At 49.2% G+C, this 14,146-nt stretch overlaps 1 protein-coding gene across 1 annotated transcript in view; it reads left to right on the top strand.

Annotated features, from left to right (window-relative positions):
* The first annotated feature begins 788 nt into the window (after nucleotides 1-788).
* LOC148035456 (uncharacterized) overlaps nucleotides 789-14,146 on the top strand; it is a 31,457-nt gene continuing 18,099 nt past the window's right edge. The window contains exons 1-2 of the mRNA XM_087678818.1: nucleotides 789-841; nucleotides 1,003-1,075. Of these exons, the coding sequence (XP_087534944.1) occupies nucleotides 789-841; nucleotides 1,003-1,075 (126 nt within the window). The remainder of the gene's footprint in view (nucleotides 842-1,002; nucleotides 1,076-14,146) is intronic.

Raw genomic sequence — 14,146 nt, 5'->3', positions numbered from 1 at the left:
TTGTCAAAGAAACCTCACCTTTTTTACTCATAGAAGTGTTTCTACAAGTTTCTTACTTGTAGAAACAATCTGGAAGTTTTGAACCCAAAGAAACTCATTTCTTTGCTGCCATGCAGCTCCATCCACACCCCCAGATGGTGTTGCTGATGATATGGGTTCAGCCCTTGCGATGGGAGCCTGGCCAGATATACTGCTGAATCACTATTGTTGGAAGGAAGCTAGATGTGCATTCCTTAATGTTTTATTTTAAGTTTGTATGTGTTGTTCCGTGTCATCTGCGCAAGTTGGAGATCCATTTGGGTGTTGGAGGGTTTTCACTAGACTGCCACTCATTATCAGAAGGCCTTGTCCTAGAATCAATATAATGAATCATCATACTGTACCACAACAAGAGCCTTATTACTAGCTTCAAAATCTACATAAATGTAACATTAAGAACTTGAGTCGAGAGCAGAAAAGTAAGCTTGAAAGAGCAAGTTTGTTGTTCAACAAAATATCCCTCATTAATTAGAACCCTACTCTTTATATAGACGTCTGAATATTAATCAATACTCAATCAGCACATTAATAATGGTGATTCTCTTTGATCTTCTGTAGCTGTCTTTTTCACTAACATTTTCATCCAAAGCACATGGTCACAAGTTTAGCACATGCAACCTACCTATTTCTCCTTCTAGTCTCTAATCACCCCTCTTAAGTTCTGGTCATTGAGCTCAAATTTAGGCACTCTTTTTCATTGTGAAATCTGAGTGGTCATGTTCACAAGGCTTAGGTAGGCTAGACCAGAAATGTTGGCTAAAAGCAGCAGCAGAAATGCTGGCATTGCTGCAGCAACAGACACGTGTTTTTAAAGGAAATATTTAATTAGCAGCATAAGTAAAATCAGCACACAGCAAACTTGGAGCAGGCTAGTGATATATTTTTAATTGCTATATTATATGTTGAGTACTTGATGCAAAGCCTTTGATAAATTAATTGCTAATTCTTTATTCTTGTCTACAGGAAAGACTTGAATGATTGGTCAGGCTACCTCAATGCTAATTTCAAATTTCCTACAGTGTTTCCCCTTCGATCTGTAAGTTATATTGGTCTATTTATCCAAATTTAGAAGTATGAAACCAATATTAATTTTGATACATGTCATTAGCTCCACAACAGTAGTAGCTGTCTTACAAAAAGAGAAACCTATTTAAGACACCTCAGCCACAATCATCACTACGATAGATAGAAAGGTACAAATACCAGAATATAAAAAGAGAGAAACATGGTCAGCAGTTCCCTGGGTATCTGCTGAAAAATCTCTCCCTTAAGTGTGGCTAGCCTAGAGTGATTTTCAACACTAAGGTGCCACCCACTGGTTAGTTGAGATGGGAGATCCTGGGTGTGAAAGGTATCCTAGCTGTGAGCGTATATTTTTGTTTAGAGAAACATTGATTATCAATGAATCCCCCTTGTGACAAAGTATCCCGAGGCAAAGTACAAAAAATGGCCTTATAAGGGACATTCACCTGAATGAATAACCAATCAGGAGGTCTATCATGCCAAGCCATGTGTGGCTGAGAATGAAAGAAAAGTGTTAGAATTCCTAGGTCCTGAGAAAATCATGTCTCCTATGAGTCTCATCGTATTTGAACTGCTTTGTATCATCTCCATCTCCCATGGAGTGTGGACAATCTTTATTCAAATCCTAGAGAGAGAGTCAGTATAGTGGATATGTTCAATAAATTTATAGCACAAATACATCTGGCTGTCCAAGTATACCAAGCAATGGTTCTAGCTATCAACTTTCATCTATGATAGTGACCTGAGTCCAGTCTGGCTGCGAAAAATCTGGCGTGGCAATCATGTTCAAGAGGTGACCAGAGATGGGATAGGCATGACTCCCCTGTACATCCTCATATCCATAGATTGGGCCTATGTCTGTGACCCAAGGAATTGTACCCTATGTTACAATCATAGACTCTACTACACCTTGAAACACATCTTGAGGAATCTCGTCACAGGAGGTGTATTTTTATTGCCTTGCTTTGGCATAATTTTTTTTGCGGGGGGTGTATCGCCAACTAGGGCTGCCTACCTGCATCACGAAAAACAGGTCCTGGCCGCCCCAAGTGCGCATGAAATGACAACGGAGCTTTTGACGAGCCTTGGACTCGCCCTGCACTTGATCCCATTAGCTGCGGAGGGAGTGGATGATGGAGGTCCAGAGCTCTGCTAAGGTCTCCTGTACTGAAAGTCTCTCTATGCCAAAAACCTCCTGACACCACGCCTTCCAAATATGCCATCCAGTAAGACTCCGTATGATCTCCCATACCTCCGAGCGATCTACTGTGGGCTCCAGTACTTGGCGGATGGGTAGAGCCTCCAAACCCACCACTGCGCATGACCCTGCCTTGATAATGAATATCGTGTCCTGCATCTCGGCCTCATGCAGAAGATGATGGCCTTGGCTGATTGCCTGCCAACAGAAAGCTCCCCATGAGATACATCCAAGGCTGGGTGTTATACGGCAAAGGATGCGGCATGCTTCTCTCCACACGAGCTGTGCCTCCTCACATGACCAAAGGCAGTGCTTTGGGGTTTCCAAAGGCTACTGTGTGCAGCGCTTACAACCTCCCTCCTGCATCTGGGCAAGCCAACTTCCCACCGTTAAGCCTCCATGTGCCACCAGCCATAAGAAATACGACACCCTCCTCAGCCTCTAGCTATCCCATAGGCGGCGCCAGAAGGTCCGTCGGAAAGGCTTCGTGATGTTGTGCTCCGCCCAGTGCCTGCTACAGACAGCGCCCAATCCATATCCTCCTGCATCAGTACATGTCTGCCAATCCTGGCAGTGTACTCTAGGAACATGGGTGGTTTCTTGGCGACCGCAGTGGCTGGCCATAGCCACTCTCCTGGATCCCACTCCAGCTCATCAAGTGGTCTGCTCTCCGAGATCCAAAGGTGCCACTCCTTGAGCTCCTTCTAGAAAACATAGAGGTCTAGTCGCCATGTCTTCCCTTGAAGGCCCACCACCCGAATTCTCCTCCATGAAAGGCCGGCTATCCCCTCATCCTGTTGCCCTCTGTCAAGGGCCAAGCGTCCCCCCTCCTGCACGGCGAAGAAAGTCTCCTGTGTGGCGCCGCCCACTCTACCTGCCACATGTAGGGGGATGCTTGCTGGCAAAAACCTAGCTACCCATACCTCCTCGTGCTCAATCGGCTCTCGTATTGGGGGAGCAAGCCACTCCAGAGGTATCGCTGCGTCTATCTCCCTTCTCCTCAACTCCACTCCTCTCTCGCAACCTAATACTCGCTACAGCACCTCCTCGTCTGCCATCTTGTACACCTCCCGTCATGTCCTGATGGTACGAGCCGGGCCGGCCCCCCAACCAGCCCACTGGATGTGGGGGCGCTCGCCGATCTGTGCCCCTTCCCGATCTTTGACCTGGAGGTTCCAAATCACCGGCTGATGGTCTATCTCCTCCTGGTACCTGGGGGGCGCTCAATTAGGGCTTTACGGAGGCCCTGCCACACGCGGAGTAAGCTGCGTAGGAAAGGTGAACTGGGGGGGGGGGGGGGGTGATCTGAGCTGACATGAAGATCCATCTCAAGGACGGCCTCCACTCACCGCCAAGCCTTGGTCTATAGTCCTGAAGGCCCTCTTGCAATAAGACCTTCCAGGTTTTCCCTCCTAGTGTGAGGCCGTGGATAACTAGCTTGCCTAAGAGGGCCATACTCGGATATTCTGGGTATATGATCCCAAGCCCTCCCTCTGACCGATGCCGTATGATGGTTGTACATGCCACCTTGGCCCTGGAGTCCCTAGAATCATTTGACCCTAACCAAAGGAAATTCCGCATTAGGCGGTGGAGTTGTACTACGCATGATGAGGAGAAGCACCAACACGAGGCAATGTACCAAGCCGTCGCTAGGAGTACCTGGTTAACCACCAAGGCTCAGCCGGCTAATGAGAGGCGAGCCATGCTCCAGTAGGTCAATTTTCTCCGAATAGAATCAAGGACATGAAGAAATTGCTGGGTAGGAGTGATGTTGAGTCCCACCTGGAACCCTAGGTACCGGATGGTCTGCCCTCTTCTCACCCATCTCAATCCCAAGTGGACGCCCCATTCCGTGCTAGAGTCCGGGTCTGTGAGGAAACCAACCGACTTTCGTCAGTTGATTTTCTCTCCCGCTATAGAATAGAACACGTCAAGAGTCAACCGCTCTCTCCAGCATCAACTCATCGTCCTCTATGTAGAGTGTTGTATCATCTGCATACTCTGAGTCTAACAACTCAGTCTCCTCTCTCATTGGAAGTCGGAGGCCGCGTAATCCGCTCACACGTGACCTGAGGAAGTAAGACATTGCTTCTGCAAAGACTAGAAACAAGTATGGGGCCAGGGGGCAGCCCTGTCGAACCGATCTCTCCAGCCGAAACTCCTCCCCTCGCCTTCCGCCTATGAGAACCCTGCTGGTGGCTGATTTGTAAAGGGCGGAGACCCCGCGAATCCAAACCTGGGGGAATCCCAACCTCACCATGGTGCCCTCTAGGAAATCCCAGTCCACCCTGTCATAAGCTTTCTCGAAGTCCAAGAGTAGTACGGCCAGTCTCTGCCCACTGTGTTGAGCCCACTCTGTCGCATCAAAGAAGGTAAATACATTGTCTAGGATGCTCCTATCCTGGACAAAGCCTGTTTGTGTGTCGTGGATGATGTCTAGGAGCATGAGGCGTAGTCGTTTATCAATCATCTTTGCCAGTGCCTTATAGGCCACTGACAATAAGGTGATTGGGTCTTCATTGGGAAAGCTCCAATCGGTCTCCCCCTTTGGGGAGAAGACTGATAAGGCCTGCCGAAAGACTCCCTGGCATCTGTTTAAAAATCTCCTGGAAGGCTATCAGTAGGGGGTCCTTCACTACTTCCCAGTAGGTGGTGAAGAAGGCCCTAGATAGGCCATCCTCCCTCGGACATTTCTGCCCATCCTGTGTATGGAAGGCCTCCTCTAGTTCTTTCTCTGTGAAGGGGGTCAAGAGGGAGCGCCCCATCTCCTCTGTGACGAGGGACGGGATGTGATCCCAGGCCTGCTGTCTACATCTCTATCCTCTAGCTGAAGCTATCTCCTGCTGGAAGAGGCAAGTGTAATAGTCAGTGGCAATCTCCAGTACCTCGTCTGGGCTAGAATGCATCCTCCCATACTGATCCTGAAGGCTGCGTATTTGCTCTCTTGCGGTGCGAGGTTGGTGCACCTGGAAGAACTCCATGCACATTGTGTCTCCCTTCCGTGCCCAGAAGGTTGCTGAGGTTCGGAAAGAGAATTCCGAGTGCTTGTCCTCTAGGCCAGCAATGGCTGCTCACGCTTGCACCTCCTGTGCGTGGAGGGTGGGATCCCCTAGTGCCTCCTAATAGTCTTTGTGTGGCTGTAAGTTCCCGCCGGAGTGCTCTCTCCTCCTCCCAACTCTGCTGCCTGGCCTGTATGGCTGCCTCTTGGGGCAGATTCTGCTCGACTCGGCTAGAACCTCTGCAACCTCCTCTGCTACCCAGTCCCTCCTGTCCCACTCTCTGGTCCAAATTTGCTCTATCTGTCTCGTCACCTCCTCCCTCCTATAGATCGAGTTAGGGATCTGACAGGATCGTGTGTCTAGGGTGGATGCTGGGGGATCAAGTGCCAGGAGAACCGGGCAATGATCGAACAACGTGGTGCTTGCCAACTGCTCAATCCAGCCTCCACGAGAGCCTCCCCACTCTCCCACATAAAACCTGTCCAATCGCTCAAGCAAGGCTCCACCTAGCCGCCTGTATCCCCAAAAGAAGTCCAACAGACTCTCCCTCCTGTGGAAGGCAGGGTCTCTGCAGGCATTGCGTGCTCCTACTGCTAGCTAAAAGACCTCCCATGCTTCCTGCTCCTCCCTAGCCATGCCCTGGTAGTTTCTGCCTCTGCCCTACTAGTCCTCCAAAGCCTCCAGGTTGTTGAAGTCTCCTCCAACGATCTAGGAGTCCACCTTTGGGAATCCATCCGCAATCTCCACTCAGAACCTAGTGCGTGCCCTAACCTCCGTAGGGGCATAGATATTGAGGACTCCAAGGCACGAGTGTCCAATATCCAATCTGATCCATAGAACCCTCCCTGCCACTGTCGTCCCGTGGTCTCGTACACAAGCGGTGAGACTTGGGCCAATAGAGGTGCATACACCTCCACTTCTGCCGTGGGCACCTATGGCGTGGTCCCAGTAAGTGTGTGAGCTGCCCGAAAGTACCTTCCCAACCTGTTGGGCCTGGGTGGGAGTGAGCTTGTGCTCCTGTAAAAGTAAGATGTCAATCCGTCCGGCAAGGGTAGGGTGCAGCTCCTGCCGAACAATTAACTTCCTAGAACCACGTGCCCCACTATAGTGGAGACTATTTACATTCCAGGATGCAAGGTGTAAGCTCATGGGGAAACCTGTGACTGACCGAACAGGCATCTGTTCGGTGTGGAGGTTGTTGATGAGGAGGAGAAGCTATGAGGCATGCAAGTACGCTTTTCCACCAGTCTGGACAGTGAACTCCAATCCCCCATGGTGGCCCTCGGACCATAGGGGTGATAGATACTCTAGGTGGTACTATCAATGCATCTATCAGCCCTGCTGAGAGTCATGACTCTGTACATTGGTAGAAACGGGCCGCCTGTGCTAGGGGCCACTTGATCACATCCCTTGGAGCTCTCCACTGTGGAGGAGCTCGAAAGATAATACTCAAGTGTGGGACCTTAGCACCAGCCAACTAGTTAACGTCCATCATGCAACCAGGCCACTGCTGTGCAAATAGTGCTAGTCCTTCTTCTCCCATCCACTAGGAGATGTGGTCCGCTACCTGACTCTTCAACTCTTCCTCTACTTGTGTAGTCGTCCACTCCCCTGAGTGAGAGGATTGAAGAAAAAAGGCGTAGTTCGGTCCATCCGGTGGTGCTAGTAGATGGACCTTGCCCCTCCTTGACTTATGGACCACGAAGATCCCCACCTGTAGAGGTAGTAGGAACTCTCCGCGCTCCACAACTGTCAGGTAGGACCATGGGCCACTGCGGAAGAACTCCTGTGGCAACAACTATGCCTGTCTCGAGAAAGTGTGATGGGCGGATGAGCTGGTGGCTGTATGGGAGGGGAAAGACTGCTGGTGTGGGGAGGATGTAGGCGTGTGTGGCTCATCACCTCCTGTGGGATGAGGGGGGGTGGGTCTGGGGGGGAACACTTGTACCAGGTGCTGATCAGGGGGGATGCTCTGTAGGGGAGGTGGTGGGGGGGAGAAGGATCGAGGGATGGTGGGATGGACGGAGGTGCATGGCAGGTGTGGGGGGGAGGGGCTAGCAGCATTGGAGAGGGTGGACTATGGGCCAGGGTCAATGGGGGGGGGAGATGGGTGTGGGGGCTGTGGGATCTCGGGTGAGGTATTCTGTGGCACGGGTGGTGGATATGGGGGATTGTGGTCCTGCAAGGTGGGGCGGGTGGGGGGGAGGGGGGGGGGGGGGGGGGGGGCGCTGTGGAGTGCTTTGCCGAAGGGGCGTCGCTTGCCCACCTGCTCCTTGCTGTCGAGGCTGGGTCTGAGGAGCTGGCTGCGCCCCCCCCTGCCGTGTCCCTCTGTCGTCTCTGGACTCGTGTGAAGCCGTCAACGTCCACATGCGGGCCTGTCGGCAAAGCCGCCTTGGCTTCAAAACGCATACACACTGTTGCCTAATGCCCAAAGTCGTGGCAGTGCAGGCACTGCCCTAGCTGCCCCGTCACAATGACCTGCTGCCTAAAAGCGTGCCCTCCCATCTCAATCTCTAGGAAATGTGGGATATTCTTGACCTCTTTCATTGCCACCTGTACCTTTGGGACTCCTGTTGCTGTCACCGCATCCGCGAAAGACGCGGGAAGGACAGTGCTGAAGAGCCATCCAAAGTCTTCCACCAACTGGCGATACTCTATCGCCAAGCCGGGGAAAAGAAGGGTGACCGGGTGCCGAAGAAACCTGTTGTGGAGTGCAAATGCCTCCATAGTAAAGCCATTGTACCAAGGGACCATGTATATGACCCCCTTTGTGGACGCATATGGTGAACTGGCAAGTAGCTCGCAAGCTGCTTCTGCCAAACTGAGCCTGACCATGAAGATTCCTTGGCCCATTAGAACCGCCTCCACAATCTGCGCTGTGCCCATGTGCAGCGTGGAGTAAAGCTAGTCCTGAAGCTAGGCCCTAGCTAGGGAATGTCCTACTACCTGACCATAAATTGTTGTTTCCTTTAGCTACAGCTCCTTAGCTCGGACAGCTAAGAGTTGCTTCTCATAGAGGACGACATGCAAGGTGTTTGAATGGGGGGCACTCGTTAAGTGCGTCGGCGTCTGACCAGAGGTTTCCATTGCGCGATCCTTCTGAGAAAACTACTAATCACGTCGTGGTGCTACCTGAGGGGGAAAGTTGCTGCAAGAGAGGAAGCAATTGGAGGGTGGGGGGGAACAGTAGGGCGGGGACAGCAAGGCGGGCGAGGGCGGCGAGGGGCAAGCAGGGGGGGATGGAATGGCGGGGAGGGTGGAGTAGGTGGAGCAGGCGACCGAATTTGTTGGTGGGGGGTGAACTGTCGGGGCGGAGGGGAAAGGCGGATAGGCGGGGCGCCGGGCTGTCACGAGCCGTCAGGACGTGGGGGGGCTAGCTGACGTAGCAGCGCGAATGATCTGGTGGGTGCGAACAGACGTGATGGGGGGGGGGGGGGGGGAAAGCTTGCGACGTGATGGGCGTGAGCTCGCTTTTTCGGCTTTGGCATAATTAAGTTGTGCACATGTGAAGTGCAAGTTAATTTGGTCACGAATATAGTCCAAAACCCAAGTTGGGTAGTGAGGAACATCGACAAAAGTTTTCACGAGTTATACTAGACGGGTATTTGTGGGTGCCTTGTGACAATCTTGGTCTTCCACATTAAATGGACCTTGTGAAATGACTTGTGGTGTCATTTGGGCCAAGAGAAATTACACATTTAATGCCTAGACTAAGGTTAATGCTTAGCACATGAAATGTGGATGATTGATGGCCAATTTATGGGCAAGGACACGAGGATTTCTAATTTCCGCAATTAATATATTGATGGAATTTAAAGTCTAGAGGCTGAAATTGCATTAGAAGGGGTGCCACTTGTCGAACGGATAAGGAACTTGCCATGCAAGGCTGCTTGAGACCATTGGCGGCTGGCTGAGGTTGAGGAGGGCTTGTTCTAGCAAGAATGACTAGTGTGGTGTGCATTCTCTGGGCTGCCAGATCAGCTTGGATTCATGTGACAACAGAACGTCTGTGCGTGACGAGAAGGGCAAAAAATTCCGTCTCCACCCCAGTCAAAGGTGGTGATATAAGAGGAGGGCTGGTCAGCCAAGTCGGGGATTTGCCCCCCGTTTGAAGCTGTTGGCGCCATCCAAGTTATTGTTTGAAGGATTCTCTCTCTAGTTGATTTTCTCCCCTCTTTATGCAGTTCTTAATTCCTCTCAGCAGAATTGAAGAGGGCAGCATTCAATTTGCTGTTATAAACCCTAATTTCTGCTTAACTTAGGGGTTTTCAGCTACCTTGAAAAGTGTGCCCATAAATCAAAAGCCGAGTAATCAAAGTAGCTGCTGCAATTGAAGAAATTATAGTAGATCTGAGGGGGATTGCACATCCACATTGGAGTTGGCCTGCATGCAAGTGTTCTCGGTTCAATATCTGCCCAATTTGTGCCACAATCAAGGGGTGAATTGAATCTTGATACTGTGTTGCTCATTTTTGACAGTCCATAGTTCCAATATTTATAGAGAGATCGGTTTGCATCTGTGTACTACAAGTTTGAGTAATACAAGTTAAAGAAATACCGCAAAGGGCACTAATTTTGGGGCCAATTGTGTGTTAGTTGTCCAAGATTGAAGTGGTAAAGAAGAGTTTGGACCTCCGATGATGTAGCAAAACAAAAAGATTATGAGAGATGGGTGTAACACATGGATTAGCCATACTCAATGTCTAGCAATTATCCTTTTTCAGGTGCATCCACATGCTATCCCCATCAACATGTTGCCAACACAATGGACTATGTTCTTGCCCCTCCTATGCTTATATCTCATATTCAGGACCTTATCGTGCCTCATTCATATTGCAGCAGACCATACTTATCATTCATAGTGAACTTTTAGTTTACTCATGGTTAGATTCCTTGTGTGGCTTACCAGCACTCAAGATACTATTTCTCTAGAGAGATGGAGGGTATTTAATCCGTGTAGAACTTTAGATTGTTGTATGATATCGATCCCCCACATTCTATCATCTAAGCTCACATAGTAGTTCAATGAGGCTTTACATGCGAGATTGAGTGTAACGTTCTCACCTTCATAGCCAGCACAAAGAGCTAGCTTTCTCTAGGTTCATGCCTTGAAATAGCTCATATGATGAGAGCTGCAAGACTAGAGCTTGTTTAGAGAGAAAGGTGACATTAGGATTGAGGACTCACAAGTAGGTACAAACAACTACTCTTCAGGCGTCTTACATGGTGCAAGAAGAGAGCCTTATATATCAATTGTTCTTGAGCCAGGACTCTAGAGAGGCTTGGCGACTTGTTGGAGAGCATTGTGAGCCAAACTCATTATATCTAATGACATTGTGAATAAATACCCTAACGAAGAAATTGAATGAAAGCATATGACAAAGCATAAACTCAAAAAAGAATACTGTTAGGGTCAAGATAACTTAGAGACAATGAACACAATGGAAATTTGAATGACTGATTGGATACTGAATATACAATGCTCATGCAACAAACAAACCATGCAGGAATGAAAACTATACCCTAAACTCTCGTGTCTCAAAGAGTGAGGTAGAGGTACTGAGTGGGAGAGAGTGTTGTACTCCTAACAGATCTCAAACGCAACAAGGCAACCTCCAAATGTTGGACAATAGCAATCAAAGCAGTGTGTGGTTCTAGATTAGTGTCGGATGGGGAGGGGAGAGAGAAAACTGCTAATGCAACAAGTTGATGATGATGTGGTAGAGTAACGGTAGCAAAAATATAGGTATGATGATATGGCAAGCTGATGGCAGTAAAAACGTAGGTATCATGACGTTGTAGTTTATATAATAGCCACACATCACAAACATAGTAGTTCAGTAGGTTGCCAGCTGTAGACAATGTGACTGATTAGCAAATGCAGCCAAAATCAATGTAGACTTCATGATGGAGATTGGAGACAAGTGCCTACTGGATGTAGATAGCAACCGGTAGCTTCGGCTAAGATATCCTCTGCGAACGAGGTGTGAATAGGGAAGCTAGAGGGCTTGAAACTTGCAAAAATGAGATTGGGCTGAATGGAGGGTAGGTTACCTATCTATAGAAAGTTTCCGGACCTCGTGTTGTGAACTATTTTAAAACTCTTTCAAACTGCACACCATTTTAGGGTTTTCATTAACTAAGCATTTTTGGGGCTATTTAAGTGGCTAATTCAGCATGCAATGCTTATGTTAGCTCAATACCCCCTCTTAGGCCCAAAAATTGAGCTAGAAAGGAAGGCCACCCCAAAGTGTTGAGTGTTTTTATTTTTATGTGTTTTTACCCCAAGGTGTCCCACCCCAAAGCAGCCAAGGCATTGGAAAAAGGGTGCACCATGGCTGCCTAATGGCCTATCAAGACTAGAGAAGCGATGGTTATCTTATCAAGGGAGTCCAAGTGGTTACCGAAAGAGGCCAAGGCATTGGATAAAGGTGCACATCAGTTGTCGAGTGGCCTACCAAGTCCCGCAAAGGTGGATGGAACCACATTAAACATTGTGTTTTTGTGTCGTTTTGTTTTACACAAACCCTAAAAGTAAAACTCAAAATTCAAACATAGAAACAAACATAAGTAGAAGGAGAGAGAAAGAACACAACTCTGAAGTGAAGCAAAACTATAAATGAATGAAGAGTGTACAAAGTGCCCAAGGGCAGAGCATTAGTGTCGGAGAGTGATGTCCACTGGAGACAAATCCCAAGAGGTGTAACCACTAGTTTAAGATGAGAGTGTTGAATAATGAAGGGCAATAGGCTGGTCAACAAAACACAGCAATTGGAGGTTGAAATCTGGTAAATGCAGTAGTGTACCACCAAAGAAGGCTGAAAATTGATCGCCCGAGGTAGAGAATTGCTAGGAGACAAGAGGAGAGGTGTTTGCTAAAGTAGGCAACTTGTTGGACCGCAAAAATGTAGGTACTGCAGTACTCACTTGGCAGGAGAGATGGCATTAGCTTGTTGCTTGGCACTAGATGCTTAAAACATAGGCTGATCAGGTGCTATGATAATGCGGCAAATGGAGACCTCCAAATAATAGGGCAATGGCTGAAAACAAGCAGCCTCGGCATAGAAACAGGGAACGCCCGTTCCGGTGCATAGGAACGGATTAATGCATTCCGGGAGGTACGAGCCCAGAAAACGCTGGCGAAACGTTCCAGCCCGTTCCCTGGCCCGTTCCAGCCCGTTCCCTGGCCCGTTCCCTGGCCGTTCCCTGTTTGGAACGACCGTTCCAGCCATGTAATTTTTTAATTTTAAAAAAAAAGTTTCCTGTTTGACGTTTCGCCTGTTGCCCGCTCCCGCTAGTCGCCCGCCTGTCGCCTGCCGCCACGTGCTCGCCTGTCGCCTGTGGCCTGTCGCTCCACGCGCCCCCGCCTGTCGCCTATGGCCTGTCGCTCCACGCACCCCCGCCTATCTCCTGTCGCCTGCGGCCTGCCGCCGCTGCGCCCGCCTGTCGCCTGCCGTTCCACGCGCCCGCCTACTCCTACCCCTCCTGCTCCCACTCCCGCTCCTGCACTTGCCCCGCCTGCTCCTGCTCCTCCGCCTGCTCCCGCTCCTCCGCCTGCTCCCGCTTCACTCACCTGCAGGCTGCTCGGCCTGCCACACCTACCTCGCCAAGGCCGTGGCAATGCCTACTTCTGCCCATCTGACTCTCCCACCTACCTCTGAGTCTCCCGCCTACGTCGCGTGCGGCACACGGTACACTTTGGTTGAAATTTTTGCAATTTCATTGAACTTTGACGCATGGATGTTGAAATGTTGGTTGCAAATTTCTGTAATTACTAATTTCATTGAAGTTTACAGTTTACTGATTATTTGTCACTTCTATATAGATGGCAGCATTGACATCTATGGGATCTTCATCATTCTCAGCAGGTACTTCGTCAACAAGTGGACGAAGTCGAAGCACTACTTGGTCATGGTGGGATGAGGTAGATGCAGGGGTGCCATTGAGAGGTGGAGGGGCTCGCCCTTGGAAATGCAAACTTTGCCCTTATGCTCGCACTAGTGGGGCTGATAAAGTGAGAGCCCATCTTCTACATGAGGAGGGGAAAGAGGTGCGTTTTTGCACCAATGTATCAATTGAGAAAAGGTAGGAGTTACTTGACCGCATAGCCACTTCTATGGGGAATTCACATGCCAGGAGGACGCCAAATATAGCAGTGGATCCAACAACATGGACTCCAAGGCCAGCAGGGCATGGTGCTTCATGTAGAAGACCACCAGGATTAGTGGCTACGCAGCCTTCTCGTGGGCCATCAATGGCAACAGGTCGTGGTGTTAAACAGAGTTCATTGCACACTTCATGGGAACCAAAGAAAAAAGAGGAAACAGATGCAGCAATGGCACGCTTTTTTTACCATGACCATATTGCATTCAAATCAGCCAGGTCACCTTATTTTTTAAATATGGTGACAAAGATTGCAGAGTATGGACCCACATATAAGCCCCCTTCATCAGAAACTATCAGGACTACATTGCTTCAAAAGGAGAAAGTAGCCATAGAGATTGCAACAGCAAATATTCGCAATCAATGGGCAAGAAATGGAGTGACATTGATAGCAGATGGATGGAGTGACACACGCCATAGGTCTATACATGGTGTTGTTGCATATTCTCGTGGAGATGTATACTTCATTGGTAGTCATGATGCTTCAGAGACTGGAAAGAGTGCAGATGTATTGGCATCCGAGTGGTGCGAGGCAGTGCAGGCTGTTGGGGCAGAAAATGTAGTGCAGTTTGTGGCAGATGGTGAACCTACAAACAGGGCAGCAGGAAACATTTTAATGGCAATGTATCCACATATCACCTTTAGTCCATGCATGGCGCATTGCTTGAATAACTTGTTGAAGGATATTGGGGACTTGCCATGGATTGCATCTCTTGTTGCGAAA

The sequence above is a fragment of the Lygodium microphyllum genome, chromosome 5 (genome assembly GCF_053477565.2).
Source record: "Lygodium microphyllum isolate KBCC chromosome 5, Lygodium_microphyllum_v1.1.10, whole genome shotgun sequence".
NCBI lineage: Eukaryota > Viridiplantae > Streptophyta > Polypodiopsida > Schizaeales > Lygodiaceae > Lygodium > Lygodium microphyllum.
Note: the sequence above shows the minus strand (reverse complement) of the source record. Positions and strands in the feature narration are given on the sequence as shown.